The sequence below is a fragment of the Cavia porcellus genome, unplaced genomic scaffold (assembly GCF_034190915.1).
Source record: "Cavia porcellus strain 051 isolate PalLab524CR breed Dunkin Hartley unplaced genomic scaffold, mCavPor4.1 scaffold_3, whole genome shotgun sequence".
In the NCBI taxonomy this organism is placed as follows: domain Eukaryota; kingdom Metazoa; phylum Chordata; class Mammalia; order Rodentia; family Caviidae; genus Cavia; species Cavia porcellus.
The window spans coordinates 93,070,799-93,091,874 of record NW_026947486.1 but is presented as its reverse complement, the minus strand read 5'-3'; the positions used below and the strand labels follow the sequence as shown (position 1 = coordinate 93,091,874).

General features: G+C 49.8%; 1 protein-coding gene across 3 annotated transcripts in view; it reads left to right on the top strand.

Moving 5' to 3' along the window:
• Elf4 (E74 like ETS transcription factor 4) overlaps nt 1–21,076 on the top strand; it is a 42,120-nt gene that overhangs the window by 10,324 nt on the left and 10,720 nt on the right. For all 3 annotated transcript variants that reach the window (XM_063246406.1, XM_003462235.5, XM_063246407.1), the window contains one exon: nt 16,166–16,408. In XM_063246406.1, coding sequence (XP_063102476.1) covers nt 16,337–16,408 — 72 coding nt within the window. In that variant the 5' untranslated portion in view covers nt 16,166–16,336. The remainder of the gene's footprint in view (nt 1–16,165; nt 16,409–21,076) is intronic.

The window sequence follows — 21,076 nt, the reverse complement described above, 5'->3', positions numbered from 1 at the left end:
TCTAGCTTCCCTCCTTACTGGTCTGCCCTGGAGTTCCCTTAGGGGAAACCATGGTAGCTCTAGATGGCCTCTTGAAATGAAAATAGGCGGTTCCAGCTGCTCCGGAGGCTGAGTTCAGGAGCTCAAGGCCGGACTAGACAATGAACACAACAGGTTTCTTAGTCTCTTTCTTTCTTTCTTTCTTTCTTTCTTTCTTTCTTTCTTTCTTTCTTTCTTTCTTTTTCCTTTCCCTCCCCTCCTCTCTCCTCCCTTCCCCTCCCTTCCCCTCTCCTCTTCTTTCTCTACATGAACTCAATGCTTTCACACTAAGCTACATTCTCAGTCCTTTTTTACTTTTTTTATTTTGAGACAAGATCTTGTTAAGCACTAAATTGAGCTCAGCACTAGGCTGAGCTTGAACTTGTGATCTACCTGTCTTAGACTCCCAGAGTGCTAGGATTATACCATACTTAGCTTTCATTTTGTTTTTTGGGGACAGGATCTTACTATGTGGTCCAGGCTGGCCTTGAATTCACTGTGTAGCCCAGGCCAGCAGCCTCAACCTGCAGTCCTCCTGCCTCAGCTGCCTGAGTGCTGGGAATACAGGCCTGTGCCACCAAGAACTCTGTCTCTTAAAAAGGAAAAAAAAAAGAAAATGTGTTCAGGAGAAAGATGACACAATAACCCAATATCAGCTGTTAACATATTAGCACTAAATGGTTTGTGATTTTTCTGACTGATAGGAAAGTATGTTTCTGGGAAGATAAGATGGTGGCCTGAAATTTTTTTGTTTGTTTGTTTTTGAGATGGGGTCTCACTATGTAAGCAGGCTAGCCTTGAACTCACTTATGTAGTACAGGTTGGTCTCAAACTCATGGCAATTTTCCTGCCTCAGCCTCCCAAGTGCTGGGACTATAGGCATGCACCACCACTCATGGCTGAAAATGTTTTCTTTCCCCTCCTCCTCTTCCTCTTCCTCCTCCTCCTCTTCTTCTTCTTCTTCTGGTTTCTTTTTACAAGGTATTAGAAATTGAAGGGGCTGGGGATTTAGCTCAGCGGCATAAGCGCCTGCCTTGCAAGCAGGCAGTCGTGAGTTCGATCCCTGGTACCGATAAAAATCAAAAAGTCAAAAAAAAAAAAAAAAAAGAAAGAAAAAGAAAAAGAAATTGAATGTGGGGTCTCATGGGTATTGTATCCCCAGTCCCTGAAAGTTGTAAAGGAGGAAAGAGATGTGAAGATGTGAAGCCTGATAGCAGCAGGATCAGTGGCCTGCAAGGCGCTGTGGGTACCATGAAATCTCTAGTGAGGGGGAGGCCTGAAGCTGTGAGAACCATGTGACATGGCATGACATGTCTGTGGTCACACAGCCCATTAATGCCAAAGTTGCCTTAGCAGTGTTTTTCTAAACTTTCCCAGCCAAGTGCCCCAGACTATTGGATTGTGTTCTAGAAACCCAAGAGGGCATAGTCTTGTGACATTTCTTTGAAGTACAGTATCTGGTCTTAAGTATAAATGTTGTGATTTACTGCCCAAAATTTATTTGACATTATTTATCAGTGAATGAAATGCAAACACATGGGAGACAAGCAGAATTTGCACTGCTGCTTTGATTCTCAGTCTGGGGCTTGGGGCTTGGTTAGCTGTAGCTAGCAGGCAGTGTCCTGTGGACTTTTAAGACTTCAGCCCAAAGTGCTTCACAGGGACCTCATCACCCAACATCTTCATTTGCCTGCCAACCCCATCTCTGTCTCCCTCCTCAGTGGAAATACATTTGAGGGGAAACTCTAGGTTCTTCTGTTGTAGCAGAAAGCATTCTGACCTGCTCAGTGGTTAGGGCTGGCCTCATCCCAGCATTTGTGCCAGGCTGTGTTGGAGAGAGCCTGGGGCCCATGAGGCTCTGGAGTCCGGGTGTAAATCGGCACAGATCACCTGAGCAGTTTCTATCTCACCTCCTCTATCACTCAGTCTGCATCCCCTCCTGGGCCCACATCGGTACCCTAGGTGTTGGTGGTGCTTTCCAATTTGAAAAACACGCCACTCAAACTCTTAGAACCTTCCAGCCTAGTGCTGTCCTCATGTGTCCCTTGGTGTCTAAGGACAGAAGGGCCATCAAGGCACCCCAGGCCAAGGTTAGCCTTCTCAGCAGTCTAGACATCTCATCCTTGTCCCCATAGCCTGCAGGCAGAGATGACACTTGAAAAAGAATGCCCTTCCCAGCTTGGGCAAGCCAGGTATAGCGTTATGAATATTCAGGTTTCACTCTAGCAGGTAGGGCCCCAGGCACTGAGGGCCTGTGCCAGGCAGAAAGCCTTCATCCACACCCATTGCGTGTGTGTGTGTGTGTGTGTGTGTGTGTGTGTGTGTGTGTGTGTGTATGTGGGGGGTGGTGGCAACTGCGGGTGCTTGTAGTGACGAAAGAGCAGGTAGGGCCCTGGGCGGGCTGTCTGGGCTGGGCAGGCGGGGCGCCGGCTGGGTGAGGCCCAGATTCCCTAGGCTGATAAGGCAGCCTGTAAACACCCAGTGAGGAGAGGGGGCAGAGGGCAGGCGACCAGATGGCAGGAGAGGGGGGAAACCGGAGCCCAGGCCTAGCTGCAGGAAGTGGGGCTTGATGTGGAAACATCCTGTCCAGTGGGGGCTAGACCAGTGGCCATCAGTGATCCCTGCTCCCTCCACCATGGGGACAAGCTCAGCGTAAGGTGGGGCTGCCTGCCTGGGCACCAGGCCAGGAACCTGGCTCCTGACATCTCCAAAGGACATGATCAATGGGTCTCTGTTATGGGTTGCTCTGTTCCTTAGCACTGGGCGTGGGGTGGGGCTGGAGGACCAGAACCAAACTATGGCCCCTTGGAGAACTCTGCAAAAGAATTGTTAGGGAGAACTTGACTCTCACGGGAAAATCGTTGTCACCACTGCCAGTGAGGAGCATCGATTGGAAACCAGAATTGTGTCAATTGTGTCAAAGGCTTCCTGCAGCCCTCTGAGGAGAGTGGCTCGGCTGACTCGCTGCTCTGGCCTGTCTTGCAGTGCCTTCTAATTAGAACCTCAGAGGGTTAGAGCCGCGGCAGCTTTTAGCCGAGGATCACCAAACTCTTCCGCCTGCCCGTGCTTTACAGAGGGGGAAACTGGGATCTAGAGAGGGCAGGGACCTAGTCATGTACGTGGCAGATGTGAAACCACCCACCTCCCCACTCAGGATAGTTTCCCACTGCCTCCCCCGAAGCAGGAGGTGCAGCCCCCAGCTCTCCCGCATAGGCCTGGGCCTGTCATGCGCACTCATCGAACCTGTACTTAACCTTGCTGAGGCTGCGGGTGGGGTGTGGGGGATGGCAGGAGGAAAGAGCCTCAGAGTCATAAATCATAAGTCCTCAACTTGCATGTGGCCTTGGGGAGACCCTTCTTGGGCCTCAGTGTTTTTTTTTTTTTTTTAATAACAGCTTCATTAGGTAGAGCTCACATACCATGCAATTCACCCACTGAAAGTATACACTTCAGTGGTTTTCAGTATATTCACAGAATTGTACACCTAGCACTAGAATCCATTTTAGAGCACTTTCATCAGAAGAAACCCATTAGCTGTCACTCTGTTTCCCCCTAGTCCCTAGGCCTCAATTTTGAAGTGATACTTGCTACAGATATGCTGGGGGCACCTGCACAATGTTTAGGCAGATGGAAACTTTAGCTTTCTGGAAATGTAGATACACAGACCCCACCAGAGAGAATGGGGTGGGGCCCTGATCAAGCCCCTGGCCATGGGCCTAGCACATAGGAGGTGCTTGGGGCTGGCTTTCCATAAATATTTGAATAAACATGTGAACCAACACCCCAAGATAAGAACTTAGCCTTACAGTGTGTGTAAGCCAAGAGCAACTGTATATTCATGGGGCAGGGACCATCCCGTGGCTCTGCACGTCTGGAGCTCGGAATTCTCTAGAACCCATAGGTCCCTAGTTATATGGGCATGAAATCGGCCTCCTATTTGATAATATCTGTCATCCTCAGAAGGCTACAGAGGCTCAAATTGTCATCATTTTGGTGCAGACTTGGCTCAGGAAGTGGGGATTTGATTAGGCCAAGCTCTGGTTGAGACTGAGGTTTTGAGGGTCGTGGGACCTGGGCTTGAGAAGCTTCTGCTGCAGGACACCCACAGGGACCCTGAGCCTTGCAAGCTGAGTGTTGCGAGCGAGCCCTTCACTCCTGATGACAACACATGGTCACTAGCATGGCTGGTGAGAAAATAAAAACTTTGAGATTAAGGTCACATAAGGACCAATTCGTGACTGGCAACGTGACCCTAGTTATGTTACCTAATCTCTTCTGAGCTCCCCTTCTACCGTTTTTAAAAGAAACTGTTAAAACAGAATTGTTGGGCTGGGGGTGCAGTCCAGTGGTAGACCACTTGCCTAAATAACATGCATGAGGCTCTAAATAACAGCACTCCCCCCAAAAAAACAAAACAAAAAGAAAGAAAACCTGAACAGTATTACCAAAATAGATTTCTCTGAAAACAAAGCTCAAAGAGTGTAGTAGCTGGAAATAAAACCTAGGTTCAAACCCCAGCTCTGCAACTTGCTACTTTGTAAGAATGAATGGAGATCATGTGTGTAGAGCGCCTGGCACCTCACTGACCCCACAGCTTGTACGGAGAACTGTAAATCCCTGCCTCCTTTCCCTGTGCCCCACCCTGTCAGACTGGAATTATCATTGTGTGGCCCCCTTCCCTAAAAGCAGGGGGAGCAACTTGAACTGCTATCAGAGGGCACGGGAGAAAATCTTACCCACACTTAAACAAGCACCCACGCCCCTTTGCCCCTCCTCTAGTGGGCCACTGCCGAGGCCACAGTGGCCACACCCACTGCCCTGGGCCCAGCGCTGGTGCCAAGCCCACAAGTGCTTACCCTGAGCTGGCACCAGTCTCGAGTGCTTCCATCCCTCCACCCAGGCTAGATGTGCTTTCCAAACACGTGCCACCAGCTTTGAGCCGGCTCGTTACCAAAGCCTGGCCTGGCTTTGCACTGCAGATGCAGGGAGGGGCTGGCAGGAGCCCAGGTGCAGGTCCAGATGTTGTCTCTGAGTCCTCCTTGGCGTCCACACACCAGCTAAGGAGCAGTATTCACTCTAGCTTGTAGCGGTGGGGAAGCAGGCCCTCCCTTCATGGGCCGGGGACTCTTAGCCTCATAGTCTCAGGGGAACAGGTTTCTCTTGGTCCCGGGCACATGGACAGAGGGAAAAGTGGGACCCTGTTGTTGTGGCAGGAGGCCAGGATGGGCAGGGATGTAGGCTAAACGTGGGAGAGGATGACCCCTCAGAGGTAGATGGGATCTCCTCCTCATCCATGTTTTGTTTTGTTTTGAGACAGTGTCTTCCTATGTAGCCCGAGCTGGCCTTGAACTCATGGTGATCCTCCTCAGCCTACTGAGTGCTGGGATTACAGGCAACACCCCACCATACCTGGCATCCTTTTTTTTTGAGACAGGGCCTCAAACTGACTGCAATCTTCCTGCTTCAGCCTCCTGAGTGTTGGGATTACAGGTGTACACCACCATGCCTGATTTTCCTTATCCATCATTGCTGGCCTATCCAGAACCCTCTTCTAGGGGTCCCCTGAGCTTTTCTCAGTGCTGCCTGAACCTCATGGGACACTCAGCATGGGGAGGCTAAGATAGTTGTGTCTGTCCACTGTTGGCTCCCCTCTCAGGCATCGTCAGGTAGTTCCAGCCCGTCCCCAGGAGGACTGGCAACTGGGCAGATATCCAGGGCCTCAGGCTGCTACTGCTTTGACCTATGGCCTCGGGAAGGTCTCTCTGAGTGGGTCACGTCTGCAGGATTCCTCCCAGGCACTGGCCCTCCTATTAGGAGCCCGCCTTGTAAGGGCACCTGGGAGGTGCTGCAGTGTAAGTCACCAGCCAGTTCAGCAGCTCATGGAGTGAGAGTTCTCTGCTCCTTTCCCAGAATGGACCATGACCCTTGACCCACATGTAATACAATACTTGCTCTGGGTTGTTGCTTGTCCACTGGTGCTAGGGACAAGCCCCCTGCAAAATGACAACTGACACTGATTTCAGTGTCACCTGACCCTCTGATTTAGCCCTCTGTCCTTGGCCTCCTCTACTCTTGCCTCAACCCATTCCTCCATGTGAAGCTACCCTGGGCTGGGCCCTCCTGGCCAATGGACTTAGCATTTTCTTCCCCTGCCTTCTTGTTTTCAGTACTGGGATCAAACCCAGGGGTACCCTATCACTGAACTACAACCTTGGCCCTTTTATTTACTTTAACATTTAATTTAGAAAAAGAAAATTTTAAAAATTAATTGAAGTCAGGTGTATTAGCTCACCCCTGTAATCCTAGCACTTAGGAGGCTGAGGCAGCAGGATTGCTGTGAATTTGAGGTCAGCCTGGTTACAAAGTGAGTTCAAGGCCAGTCTGAACTACATAGTGATTGATACCCTGTTTCAAAAAAAGAGTAAAATTAATTTAACATTTAATTTATTTTTTGTGGTATTGGGGATGTAGTTCATACTGAACTTTTAAATTTTTTTATTCTGTGACAGTGTCTCCCAAAGTCGCTAAATTGCCCAGGGAGCGTCTCAAATTTGTGATCTTCCTGCCTCAGCCTCCCAGTGTGTTGAGATTACAAGTGTGTATCACTACACCTGACTTCCAATATTTTTTATTTTGAAACAGTGTCCCAGTTGCCCAGGATGAGCTCCTGCCTCAGCCTCCCTAGTGGCTGAGATTACAGGCATGTGCCGCTGCACCTGATTGGGCTCAGCATTTATTCTCTAGGGTTTTATCCAAATCTTTAAGGCCAGGCAGGCCCTGTTTGCCCACCTTTGCAGGCCATAGCTAGGTAAAGCAATGAACTCGTTTCTGCTCATCTGGTGACCAGAGAGGGTTTGTGGAGTCAGCTCCATCTCTGGCCCAGGTGAAGCCTCCCCCTAGTTGATCCCCTCCCACAGGGGCGTCCCCTTGTGTAGACAGCTGTCTCCTCAGCCTTCCTGTGAGGGATCCTCCCCTCTTTGCACTCTCTGACCCGAGTGGGGCAGGGGCGGGGCTGGAGGGCCAGCAGGCCCTGAAGGGGAAACTGCCGAAACCCCTGGGACAGGAAGTGGCAGAGAAGGGCTGCTTCCTCTGGCAGAGCAGGGGTGCTGCCGTGAGAGCTGGCCCCATCTCCTGCCCTCTTGTCTGCCTTGGGCCCTGGGAACTTGGGGTGACAGTCCCCTCTGGGCTGCCCTCATCCCCCAGAGCAGGGCAGGACAGGGAATGGAATTCAGAGAGCAGGGCCACAGGTCTCTGGGAGGAAGGGGGGTGGGGGGAGGACGGACGGGAGGGGGCAGGTGAGCGTGGAGCGAGGGGCCCCCACCGTGGCCATGGCGGCGGAAAACCACAGCTGGGCAGGGAAACCTTCTGTAAGCGCCTGTTCTGAGAGTAAATGATCAAGACTGTACCTGCTCAAAACTGGGCAAGTTGCAAACACGAAGGATCAGGATCGCTGACGCTAAATCACAGGGTTAGAGAGGCCCAAGACCATCCGGGCCAACCCCCTCACTGTGCAGACGAGGAAACTAAGGCACACAAAGCAGAAATGACTGGCTGAGGTCACATCAGAGTGCCAGAGCCAGAACTCAGCACTCCTGACTCTGGACTGGGGCGCTCTTTCTAAGGAAAATCTGCTGAGTCTGTGTTTCCTGTCCCACACCTCCCCCAGGCACCTCCATCCCCAGGGCCCTGTGACATTCTTCTCAGAAATGAGCCCGATGGGGGTTGGGGACGTAGCCTGGAGTACTTGCCCAGCATGCATGAGGCCCTGGCTTCCATTAGGAGGGGGTGTTGCTTCAAACGGCAGTGAGGCTTTTTAGCCCAGGAATCAGTGAAGTGGTTTTCATTGAGGTGGTGCTTCTTTTGTTTTTGTTTTTTTCCTGTGGTACTGGGGGCCTTTGCCCTGAGCTATATACATCCTCACCCCCTCTCGTTTTTTTTTGAGACAGGATCTTACTACACTATCCAGGCTGGTTTTGAACTCATGATCCTCCTGCTTCAGCCTCCTTGAATAGTAGGATTAAAAATGTGTAGCACCACACCTGGCTAGCCAAGTTTTTTATAAAGGATCAAATAGTAAATATTTTAGGCTTTGTGGACTATACAAACTGGTCACAACTATATTTATAAGTTAAAAAAGCAGCCACTGACAACACATAAACAAATGAGTATAGCTGTGTTCCAATAAAAATTTATTGATGGGCACTGACATTTTAATTTCATATTATTGTTGTGCTGCATGAAATATAATTTTTGTTTGATTTTCACCCCAATAGTTAAAAAATCCCAAGTATTGTCAGCTCATAGATTGTATAAAAACAGACAAGGGGTCCTATTTGGCATGTGAACCACGGTTTGTTAACCCCTATTTGGGCCTAAGAAATTAAGCTAAGGCCAGATGTGGTGGTGTACATCTGTAATCCTGATACTCTGGGAGGCTGAGGCAGGAGGATCACAAGCTCCAGCAGCACCTGTACAATTTAGTGACTGAGTGAGACCACATTTTATTTTGTTTTATTTTAATTTTATTTTTTTATCGGTACCGGGGGTCGAACTCATGACCACACACTTGCAAGGCAGGAGCTTATGCCACTGAGCTAAATCTCTAGCCCTCCCATTTTAAAAATAAGAAGTAACAAAACATCAGGGAATGTAACTTAGTGCTAAGGCCGTGGATTCAATTCCAAGTACCAGGGGGAAAAAAAGGGGGAAAGGGGAGTCAAGCTAAGATGTCATGAGAAGGAGGAAAGAGCATGCAAGACTTTGAAAAGAAGGTGACATTTGCTTCAAATCTTGAAGGATGTGTGGGAATTGAGGAGGGGCATGCTAGGCCTAGGGGACAGTGTGGACAAAAGCACGGAGGTGGGGAAGTCACTATGGAAGTTAAATGTGTTCTGCACATGTGTCGCCTCATTGTTATTTGCCAGTCCTGCATCTTTGACCGCTGCTGGTCTTGCCAGAGGAAAGGGTTGGCTTTGTTAAGGATGCCTGGAGACAATGAGGAGGGGAGGAAGAAGGGTCACCTGGGAGTCACAGGGACTAGCTGTGTGACCTTGAACAAGTCATTTCCCTTGCCTCAGGGACCTAGTGTCTGAAGTTGGATAACTTTAGGGATGGATGCAGTGATCTTTCGGTGCCCTTTTAGCTTTAACATCTTGGGACTGTGGCTTAAGGACAGATCTCAGTAGGGCAGGGAGAGGAGGAGGAACCCAGGCCGCAGGCAGGCTGGCACTTTCAATGACTTCCTGAGCAGAAGCTGCCATCCCGATCAGGCCAGGCGCTGATAGGCTGCTTCCTCCCTCATCTTTCTGGCACCCTCCCTTCCGCATGGGAACTCTGGAGCACCGGCCTTGTGCCTGAAGTACTGCTTTTTGCCTTGGCTGGTCTGGGAAGTAGCCAGGAGGGGAAGGGGACATTTGCAAGGGACACCCAGGGCCAAGCATGCAACAGACCCACCACACCCCTGCCACCTGGGTGGGGGTCAGAAGGCACCCTCTGGAGCAGGGAGCCTCCGTGTAGTTTCTAAGACACATTCTGCCAGGGGCCTTGACAGAGTACACTGCCCCTTCAATAAAAAGTTATGTGACTTAGTATCCTGTTGGTGCCAAGTCACAGACTACCCCAGTTTCTAAGAACTTCACTAATGGATTTAGTCTCTGGTCAGTGTTTCTGTCCCCACCCTCCGTCCCCCAGCAATGGAAGCAAGCAGACCTTCCTGGGGGCTGGGTGGGTGTGCCATTCCAAGCCACTGTCCACGCAGCACAAGCAGTTCTGCCACCATGCTGTGTGGTGCTGTCCCCACAGCACCAGGCCAGGCCAGCTTGTGTGAAGTGCTTCCTGTCCGGCAGCCCCAGACTCAGAGAAGAGAGAGCCTTGACGACATGCCTGTTCAGATCGTCTTGCTCCCATTAATCCTGGTTCTTAAAGGATAATTTAGTTTCAAAGTATCCAAGGTAAACTCTGTGTCTGGCCATGTTTCTTGACCTGGTTACTTCATGTTTTGTGAGACGGGGTCTCAGACTGTGTTGGTTCGAACTAGAGTGGCTGGTTTAACCGTACATTTTATAGCTATTGGTCACGTCCCCTCAGCCCTCATTCAATCCCATCATTTACATGTCTCTTTCTCTCCATCTAGGTCAAGATGGAATACTTAATGAACAGAGCAACCAAGGTCCCAAAGTCACAATTCAGACCAGGAATTGGATTTGTTCTTTTTTTTCAATCGGGGGATCGAACTCATGACCGCCTGCTTGCAAGGCAGGTGCTTATGCTGCTGAGCTAAATCCCCAACCCAAGACCAGGAATTTGAAAACAAAAACACTTTGGGGGTGTAACAGGGAACTTTTGTCTACGTCAATTAATGCCCTTTGCAGCAGCTCCTGGAGTTAGGCAGGATATCCCCCATTCGGCAGGGGAGGAAGGTGGCTTGCCACTGAGGGCTCCCAGCTGGGAAGCCCACACTCTCAGGGCCTGCAGGGACTTCCAGGGGCCCCTCTGGGGTTGTAGATGGCACCCATCTCACTGGGGGTTCAGCAGCTGCTGCAGGATTAGCTTTGCCCTTTTTATTGCAGTGTGTTCTCTGGCATTGGCTGGGTACCTCTCAGCATTTTGTCCCTGAAGCACTGGAGATGTGGTGGCTGCAGACACCTCCAGGGGGTGCTCATTTCGCTTTCTGAGGAAACAGGTTCCCTCACAGGTTCCCTTTGCCAGTAACTCACCCCACTTCCTCCCCTGCTGGGGCTTCTGTAGTGCTCTTCTTGCTACATAACCACAACCCTGGGCAAGGTGACATGGGGGCGGGGAGAGGGCAGAGGACAGAGGGCTCCGGTCTCAGGGCCCCTAGCCCAGGCGAGGAGTCAGCCCCTTCTCAGCCAACAACTGTCTAGGTTCTAAAACCAATGGGAATGATGTCACTGGGTAAAATGGGGCCCGGGCCCCCCCTCTTTCTGACGATCACCTGAAGCTCATCTTCCAGAGATGTGATTTTTTTCCCCCTTTGGTACTGGGAATGGAACTCAGAACCCTGAGAACGCGTTAGGCAAATGTTCCACCAGGAGTCATCCCCAGCCCTAAGTGCATTTTAATTTTCAAAGTTCTTTCCCAGCCATTCTCTTTATTGACCCAAGAACCTCTGATGGTCCCCCATTTAGCCTGGACTAACCTCAGCTCTCACCCACTGGAAGGATGACAGAAGCCACAGTACAGAAAGATGCCCCCTTTCCAGGGTGCACCTGCTTGTGGGCATGTGGCCTGCTCAGTGCTTCCCTCCTGCACACCCCCTCCATGGAGAAAGATAATATCTCTGCTGGGGACTGCAGCCCCATGGCCTCTGCCTTGAGACAGACTGGGACTTGGGAAGGTAGGACTGGGAGGACAGAGAGCAGAGGGCAGGTGCAAGGGGCACTAAGGAGAGGTTCTGGATCTACCTAGCCATTGGAGCTGTGACAAGCCCTAGCTAGAATCAGGCAGTGACAGGGGCAAAGAAGGGAACTGGGTTTCTTGTAAATACGCAGAAAGAAACCTCAAGCAACAGAGCTTGCAAAACCTTTCTTTTCCTCCTCCCTCTTCCTGATTGCATCTCAGATGGAGGAGGTGGTGGAAAGAAAGGGATGGAGTCTGAGCTGACAAAAGAGCTGTGGCCGGGCCCCTTCATCGGGCACTTGCTCAACACAGGGGATTAGCTGGCTGATCGGAGTCCAGTCCTAACCGCGCCAAGATTGTGGGTGTGAGTCCTATGGATGGCTTCATTCTGCTGTGTCCAGGAAGATGGCCTGGAGCCCTGATGTTGGCCCGCTGGCTGTTAAATACACGCCACTGGTCACATGGCACAGCAGGCACACTGGCTGTAGGATGACTATTAGCCGGGGGCGGGGCTGTTTTTAAGTAGAGGGTACAGCTATTCCTGGGGTAGTTTCCATTTTGTTTGTGCCTGTGGGGGAGGGGCGTTGAGGGAATAGGAAATGGCATGAAGGAAATCGTTACTTCCTTTCCAGAGAATTCCAGAAAGGTTTCATGGAGAGCGAGGTATTTCAGGAGAGTTGGCTCTGAGGGGCGAGGAACTGGAGAGGAGTTTCTGTGTGGCCCAGATGACCATCTGGCTCCCAGGTTTCCTGGCATGTGTGAAAATGCCACGGGTGTTACCAGCGATTCTGTGAGAGCCACTGGCTCAGCTGAGCGGGTGTAGATTTAAACACACTCCATGGAGGCTGCGGACGTGGCTTGCACATCGGCACTGTTTCCTCTAGAGGAGGTCCAGATGGACACACTGCTTGACGTGTTCCAGCGGCAGCCCTCGGAAGGGTCTGTACCTCTGAAGGGAGCCCAGTTGTAGTGACGCAGGAGCAGCCCAAACCACTTCTACTTTGCTTTGGTTTTGCAATACAGTCAGAACCACAGTGAGCAGAGGTGTGTGTTTGCAGGCTGCAGACACAGATGCCTTGGCTTGCTGTTCCCTCCTGTGGCGCACACTCACGCATGGCAGCTTCCAGGGGGCCATTGATTCTCACAGAGCCATCACTCTTGGACCTGCTAGGACAGGTGCTGGGAGTGGACTTTGAAGCTGGCTATGGGGCAGGATAAGGGAGGAATTTGCCACCAGTTACTAAGGATCCCCAAACAATTCCATTCCCCGAGTCAAGTATCTATGTATGATTCCTGAACCATGCTTGCCAGTGAGGCAGTGTCCAGAATTCTAGGCCACCCAAACTGTGCCTTAGCCAGAGGGCTCTGGAAGGACTTGAGAGAGGAGAACCCTCATGCGGGCCTCTCTTTCCCTTGTCGGGTGGGCCTCTATGGTGGTGGCTTCTTTGGTTTCAAGTTCCTGGGAGAGGGAGGTTATTTTAAGGGACTGGGGGAGAGGGAGTGAACATGCAAATGAGCCTCTCTCCACCTCTCACTTTCAAATCCTCAAACATCTAAAGCAGGAGGGGGAAGCTTTCTGGCCTGGAAGGTTCCATGGGCGGACGGTTCTTGGTCTCAGCCAAGAGAGCCTCTTATACCCCTTTATCTTAATTTCAAGTCTGGGTTGGGCTGAGATCACCAAGATCAGCTTCCAAGACCTTACAGCCTTGCAACAGAGCATCTACACCAGTGGGTGCTCTGTCTAGGGCTTAAACATGAAGTGACATGAAATTAGGCCATGAGAATCATCTCTCTCAGGTCAGACCTCTCTCCTTTGGATTGCTGGTCAAGGTTTTCATCTAACCCAGTGCAGTGTGCAGCGTCTCCCCCACCTCCCTAGCTGAGTGGACCTTGTGGGAAAGACGCTCACGCCCCATAGCTATTCTGGGGCTGGCCTTCTCTTGCTGGGACACACACACCCACAGCAGGGGCCCAGCAGAACTCTGGCTAACCCAGCCCACCCCCACTTCACCACAGCCTGTCTGAGCCAGAGGCAGCATTAGTAGGGGCTTGTCATTCTCACAGAGGCAGCTAGGGCCACCACTGCACCACCACAGCCTGAGAGGAGGAACCAATGACGGAGCCTGTGGCTTTGCCGGCCAGACCAGGCAGCCCTTTGACACACAGAGGCTCTCACGCATGCATCTTCACACTTGGGACACATGCACTTACCCTGCACATCCACAGCGAGCAGAGCATGAACTCAGGGAACTAGCAAAACAAAAATATACCCATGTAACCTCTGAGCTTGCATATTTCGCCTAGTCTCATGTGACAGAGTATAGGACACCCACCTGTACTCAGAGTACACATAGTCACATACTTCCCAGAAAATACCACACTCACAGATGCTGACTGATTACAGAGGGGCAAGGGAGAGTATCATTTATCTGTTTGTTCTTTCTTTTGTTCCTTCTGTCTTGCATGTATTCCATAAACATGAACTGAGCATCTGCTCCTTGGCAAGCACTGTGCAAGCTGCTAAGGTTTTATCAATTATCCACAAACACAGTGGTCTCTGTCTTCAACGAAGCCACTGTCTAGTGGGGGAGTTAAGGAAGGTCCGTAGAAGCTTCTTGGACAGAGGACACCAACAGTGAACTTGCAAAAAAAACCAGAAAGGCTGACTTGTGAAGAGAAGCCCGAGACAGCAAACCTGGAAGGAAAGGCCATAGTGGACCGACCTTGGGGGAGGGGCGGAGGTAGGAGTTTCATGTTTAGACAAAGTAGGATTAGGTGAAAGTGATGCCTTTCATTTGATGAGTAGGGTTCTGGGGGCAATCAGAAGATCAGTGGGAGGGCTAGGGAGCTTCAGAATTTGGCCTGGGGGCCCCTGGGCACTTAGGCTAATGGAGACAGACCTTCCAAGCATAAATGGCCCTGCCTTAGGAGCCCAGGTCAAGGAGACGGGGTCACATGTAGAGTCAAATGGGAGGAGTAAACCGGGATAAGTTAGTCTGAAGGTCCTACTGAGTATGGCTCTGGCTCACTCTCCTTCATCAGAAGGGCAACTCAGACCTGACAGGTAGAGCTACGATTTCTCCATGTGTTTTGTTGGGGTGGCTAGAAAGGTGTGGGGGTGCGGCTGGGGTTGGAGGGAGGGTGGAGCCAGCCCTGTGGGCTAACGGAAAGGAAGTGGCAGAGGCTTGGGTGTCTCCTGTTGGGGGAGAGCGGTCATTATGGAGGTCACCCATGGTCCCCCTCCCTTTCCTCCCCTTTGCCCCTCTCTGAAGTTCCTCATTTCTTTCTGGGCCAGGGCAGGATTTACCACCCTGGCACTGCCCAGGGCGTGTCTTAGAGGTGGGGTTCAGTGATTTGCTCTGACTATGGTAGGTGGACCCAATTCTTCATGGTTGAATCAGGCCGTTGGCAGTATAGAGATGCACACACTGAAACACATCTCACACCCCAAGTGCGCCTGAGGGGCCACAGATGTGGTACCTTGAAGTGCAGAGGCCAAGAGTTCAGGGGCCCAGGAGTGGGGGAGGCTGTAGCTGGGCGAGCAAAGGCTTTGGGAGGCAGCCATGGGTGTGACCACGCTTGGCTGAGCCCAGCCACAAGGGCTGACAGTCAGGAGTGGAGGCAGGGAAGCCGCCGGAGGCCTGAATGCCATGTGAGCACGGGAAGCATCAGGAGAAGAGTCGAGAAGAGTCGTGTGTGGGCTGTAGCAGACAGAGATTTCCTGGAAAAGGGGCCTCTCAGGCCCTGGAGGATGGGGAAGATTCCTCTGCCCTTCCCCCAGCCAGGGCTCTCCTCACAAGTTCCCAGGGTGACAGTTCAGTCTTGAAACTGAAAGCAAAGCTGCATCAAGAGCACAAACCCACACATCACAAGAGGCCACCCTCTCTGGTAGGCAGTGGAGGAAGGGGGTGCAAGGCATGCATGCGACCCACCTGTCTCCTAGCCCCCCTCCCCGCTCTGACACAACACAACCCCCTGCAGAGAGTCACTTCATCCTCAGTAGACTCTGCCCTTCAGAGCTAACTGGCGGCCACTCCCAAGGTACACTAGGCCTCGGAGCACCCTGCACGCCCTGTGTCCCTTGCACCCCTGCCATGAATTCTTTCCTAAGCCAAAGGAGTTATGGGGATTCTTCACACTGTCACCCCAGCCTGAGCTCACCCTGGGTGCTCTGCCATTTTCTGTGGCCATGTACCGAGAATAAAGAGCCCCAAGTCAGCTGGTATGATCCTACCCTCCCTGTAATCTCAGTGCTCAGTGCTCAAAGCTCAGTGCTCAGTGCTCTCAGTGCTCAGGTAGGGCAATGGCAAGTTAAAGCCCAGCCTGAGCAACTTAGCAACTGTTATAGAACTAAATAAAATGAAATAAAATAAAATAAAATAAGCTGGGAATGTAGCTCAGTGTGAAGGCCCTGAGTTCAATCCCCAGCAATACCATTAATAAATAAAAATAAATAACCACCAAACTCCTCTATCTACTGCCTTCTCTGGGAGGAGAGGAGGGGGAGGGGAGCTGCATGTCTTTGGGGCTGGCCAGAGGTATAGATGCTTGTGAGTTTGACTGGCACCAAGATTCAGCTTCCTTTTGCTGGAAACGACTCAGCTGACTTCTTTGGTTTCCTTTTCTTCTTTCCCTGCTTCCTTTCTTCTCCATTGGCCTCTCCTTTCCACCACCCCTGTACTGGTCTTCTGCCTGGCATGTCATGGTCCCTTAGGTTCACCAGCTATCCTGGCAATAGAATCCCAGGAAGCTGACTTACTCATGATCTCCATCTCTCCTTTTTCCCTAGGGTGCTCCTGCGGTTGACCCAGCCCAGTATGCAGCCTTGAGCTTGCTAGAGGCCACCACCTACTCCAGCTCTCTACGTGGCTGGGGGAGGCACTAAGCATCTCCTCACCAAGGAAGAACTGCAGCTCCAGAGAGCTTGGGAATCCTGCTGTCAGCTCTCGGAGCAGACAGTATGGCCATTACCCTGCAGCCCAGTGACCTGATCTTTGAGTTTGCAAGCAACGGAATGGATGACATCCATCAGGTATGGTGCAGGAGAATAAAGTCCAGTGGGCTGGCTGGCTAGCCAGTCAGCAAATACTGATCAGGCACCTACTATGTTCAGGGTGCTGGACCCATGTGTCAGCCAGCCTGTGCATGGTTCTTCACTCATGTAGCTAGTTGGTAGTCTTCAGGTGGTCATTCAGGGAGCTGGCTGCTCATCTAACCGAATGGCTGCTAAATAATCAACTGAGCTGTTGATCAGTCAGCAACAAGGACTGAAGTCACAAGGTGCGCTCTGATCATCATAAGGGTTTTAACCGCTTCCTTCTCCCCCAGTGTCACCCTGAGAAAGGTGCTGGGATGGCCACATAGCAACAGGGCCTTTGCCTGCTGAAACTGCAGGGTGGAGTCCAAGCCCTGGTATCATCAGACACCTGGCTCTCATCCAGTTGATGGGTTCTTTTCAGCTTCCACCTGAGGAGTCAGGATAAGACTGAGGATTCAAGCAGAAGCCTCCCCTCCCAATCTACAGAGAGGCTCAAAGCCATGGGGCTCTGTGGGAGGAAGTTGGAAAACAGGATAGGATTCTGACACTCAGGTACCCTGGCTAAGAGGTCACATTTTCCATGCACTTAGTTGTCTCTGTTGGTTGATGTCCTGGCATACTCGGCACTACCCACCCGCCCCCTTGTCTTACACAATGAAGAGAGAAGAGGCAGCCATGGAAGAGTTGGACTCAGGAACCCTTTTTTGATCCTAGTTTGATCCTAGTTTGGCCACAGTGTCACCTGGCCAAGCCCCGTCTCCTACTGTATCTGGCTGCCTTTTCCAAGAAATCTGCCTGGATTATCTCTAAGGCATCCCAGCCTCTGATGTGCTTGCTCTGCCTAAATCCTTGCAAGGATGGAAGCCGTCCCATGTCCAGCAGCCTACCAAAGGCTGCCCTCTAATGGGCGTCGAGAGCATTGTACTTTCTGGCCTGCGCATTCTTACCCAAGGTTGCTTGATGTTATTGAACCCTCTGGTGTGCCTGGCCTTGTGAACAAAAGGATTCACATGAAGAAGAAGGGAAGAAAAATCCAAACTTACCTGGACTCTCAGTGCCACTTGCCACTTTCTACTTGTTTCTAGTCTGCTCAGCAACTTTTCGTGTCTTCATAAAGGCTCTCCGCACCTCCCAGGTGATCCTCCACCCTCAGCGGAAACCTCTCCTCCCAACCTACAGAAAAGCCCAAAACCAAAGGTGCCCTCAGTTTCCCTCTTTTATCCCTTTATCTATAACATCTCATATTCTTATTTCCTTCCACTGGCATAGGAGAAAAAAGTATTGCTTTTCCTTTCCAGGCAACTCCTATCCGTGTACTTGATCTCTTGCCTCTTGCCTTCCTTTTAAGACCTCAAGTCATCAATCACATTCCCTGTCTCTTCTATATTTCTGACCTTCCAGATTTTTCTTTTCAGTTTAGAACACCTTCCGGTCTCTCCAACCCTAAAAGAAACCTTCCCACCTTTCTGCCTTGCTGCATCAGAATACTACCTTCTTTTTAAAATCACTCTTTTTTGTGCTACTGGGATTTGTACCTAGGGCCTTCACATTGAGCTACATCCCCAGCCCCTTTTATGTTTTATTTTGAGGCAGGTTCTCATTAAGTTGCCCAAACTGGGCTTGAACTTGTGATTCTCCTGCCTCAGTCTCCCAGAGTTCTAGGATTATAGTTTAACCCTTGCATTTTTCTTAGGAAAAATTTTTTTTGTTGTGAAATGTATCATAAATACAGAAGAGTACATAAATCATTGATAGGTAGACAATAAAGTGGACATACATGTACTCATAACCCAGGTTAAGGAATAAAACATTATTAGTCTCCTAGAAGCCTTTGATACCTAACACTTAATGAGAAATTACTCTATGCAAGGTCCTGTTTTGAGTGCATAATGTGTATTGATCTGTTTAAACAATCCTATGGTCAATGATGTGAGTATCCCAATTTTATAAACGAGAAAACTGACACACAGAAATATAGGTAACTTTCCTAAGGTCACACTGCTAGTAAGTAAGCGGCCTAGCTTGTTTGCTTTTTCTTTGTTTCTTTCTTTCTTTTTTGGTACCAGGAATTGAACTCACGACCTCATGCTTGCCAGGCATGCACTTCTGCCATTGAGCTAAATCCCTGGCTCTTTTCTTTTCTTTGAGACAGGGTCGCACTGTGTAGCTCAAACTGGCCTTGAACTCACTATGTAGTCTGGGTTGGCCTCAAACATGTGGTGATCCTTCTACCTCGGCCTCCTAAGTGCTGGGACCACGGGCATGTGCCACCATGCCTAGCCTCCAGCTTGGTTTCAAACTCAAGCAGTCTGGCTCTAGATTAACACAAGCTGATAGAATTTTCTGGAATGCTAACAATGCTGTTTTATATTTGAATTATCTAGTGTAAAGCTATTACATGATGCTGCAGAGCCCTTGAAATGTAGTTAGTGCAACTGAAGAACTGAAGTTTTATCTTCCATGTTTTTCTCGTGCTTTGTCTAGCCACAAACTCTCAATCATCCTGCTTCAGCCTTCCTAGTGCTGGGATTATAGGTGTGTACCACAATGCACACTCTGAAGTTGTAGCTTTCTAAAATTTCCATTCTGTTTAAATTTAAAGTCACCAGTGACTAGTGGCTGTCATCATCGACAGCACACATCTATACAGCATGCCCTTAGTAATTACACCTGATGCCTGTTTCATTCCATCCTCTGTGAGATCCCATGTCACCTGGCCTGGGACCCCAGCACTCCCCTGAAGTCACTCCAGCCAGAGCAACTGCCCAGTGACCAAACACAAAGCTTTTAGTCAAGGTATACTCTTCTGCATTCCTCAGGAACATTAAAAGATGAACCATCTTTTGCAATCTTTTTTCATGAACAAATATTTAACATTCCTATGAAAGAAAATTTATAAAACACAGAAAAATAGAAACAAAAAAATCATCCAAAGTCTAACAACCAAAATATAACTACAATTTACATCCTAGTATATTCCCTTTTATCTAGAATTTTTTAAAATGTCAACTGTGGTGGCATACATCAGTAATCCCAGCTATCCAGGAGGCCAAGGCAGAAGGATCAACAGTTCAAGGATAACCTGAGTAACTTAGCAAGACCTTGTTCAAAAATGAAAAATAGGGCTGGGGATATAGCTCAGCAGGCACAGTACCTGCCTGGCAAGTACAAGGTTAAGAGTTTGATTTCCACTACCAATAAAACAATAAAATTAACCAAAACAAAAAAGCTAAAAAATAAAAAGATGGAAGAGATAGCTCAGTGAAAGAGCACCCCTAGGTTCACTGCCCAGTACCCCACACACCCACCCACACACCAGGACTGGGCACAGCTTAGTGGTAGAGTACTTGCCTAGCATGCCTAAGGCCCTGGCTTTAATCTTTAGCACAGTGAATGAATGAATGAGAATAGATATGATCACAATATATGCATCGAAACTCCCTCAAATAAAGTGAAACTAGAGGGCAGGGTGAGGCAAGGAGGTCACGAGGGCAAAATGATCAAAGTATGTTACGTGCATGTCGAATATGCCAGAATGAAAGTCACTAATCTGTGTATCTAATATGCCATAATAAAAAGGATATGAAACAAAGTTAGGGCTGGGGTGAACTCAGTGATATAGCACTTGCCTAGCATTCATGAGGCCCCTAAGTTTCATCTGCAGGATTGTTGATAATAATATACAAATATGGTTACACTCCATTATTAATTTTTTTTCTTGCTTAGTTCTTTTCATCTTTTGGGGGGGTACCGGGGTACCGAACTCACGACCTCGCACTTGCTAAGCAGGCACTTTTGCCACTGAGCTAAATCCCCAGGCCACACCCCATTATTATTATTATTATTATTATTATTATTATTAGTTTGGAAACCAGGTATCACTTTGTAGCCCAGGCTGCAGTGATCCTTCTGAGTGCTGGGATTAGGGGAGAGTGCCACCACCCCCGGCCAACACTGCTTTTTTATTTAGCTTTGTTTCATTTCGGAACAACAATACTCTTTAGGGGCCAAATTCTCACCCTGATTAACTTTTCCATGCTGAGGGATTCAGTGGCCACCTGCTCCCTTTAGAGCTCTTCGACATTTGTTTCTGACTCCTGGACAGGCACCTCCATTTTAGATCTCCCAAAGGTACCGCAAACTCATCATATCTAAATATTTCCCTTACTTTTCTCCCAAACCTCATTTGCCTCTGTCTGGATCAGCCTCAGACACGCGCAGTCACCCCATGTGCCTGCCAAATCGAGCTGGCAATGAAACCCTCTCCCCAGTCCAGTCAGTGATTGCCTCTGACTTTTAGCCTCTAGAATGGCTCTGACTTCATCCTCACTGTCATTGCCACCGACTGAACCCTCAAATGTCTGGGTCCCCTAACATGACCCCAGGCTGAGTCCCTCACCCTTCACCCTTACCCTTGAGCCCCTTACCCCTGCCATCAACTAATCCTTTCCCACTGGCCTCACAAAGAGCCTAACCCTTCTCAAGGACTGAATTCCAACCCCAGGTGATGGATTACACAATCACTTAAAAATGCTTGCCCAGTCTGGGGAATAGCTCAGAGGTATAGTGCATCTTCACTTCAGGAGCCCCTGTTCCCTGCTCCCCTCCACAGTGCTAGAGGTGGAATCCAGGACCTCACACACGCTAGGCAATGAGTTATAC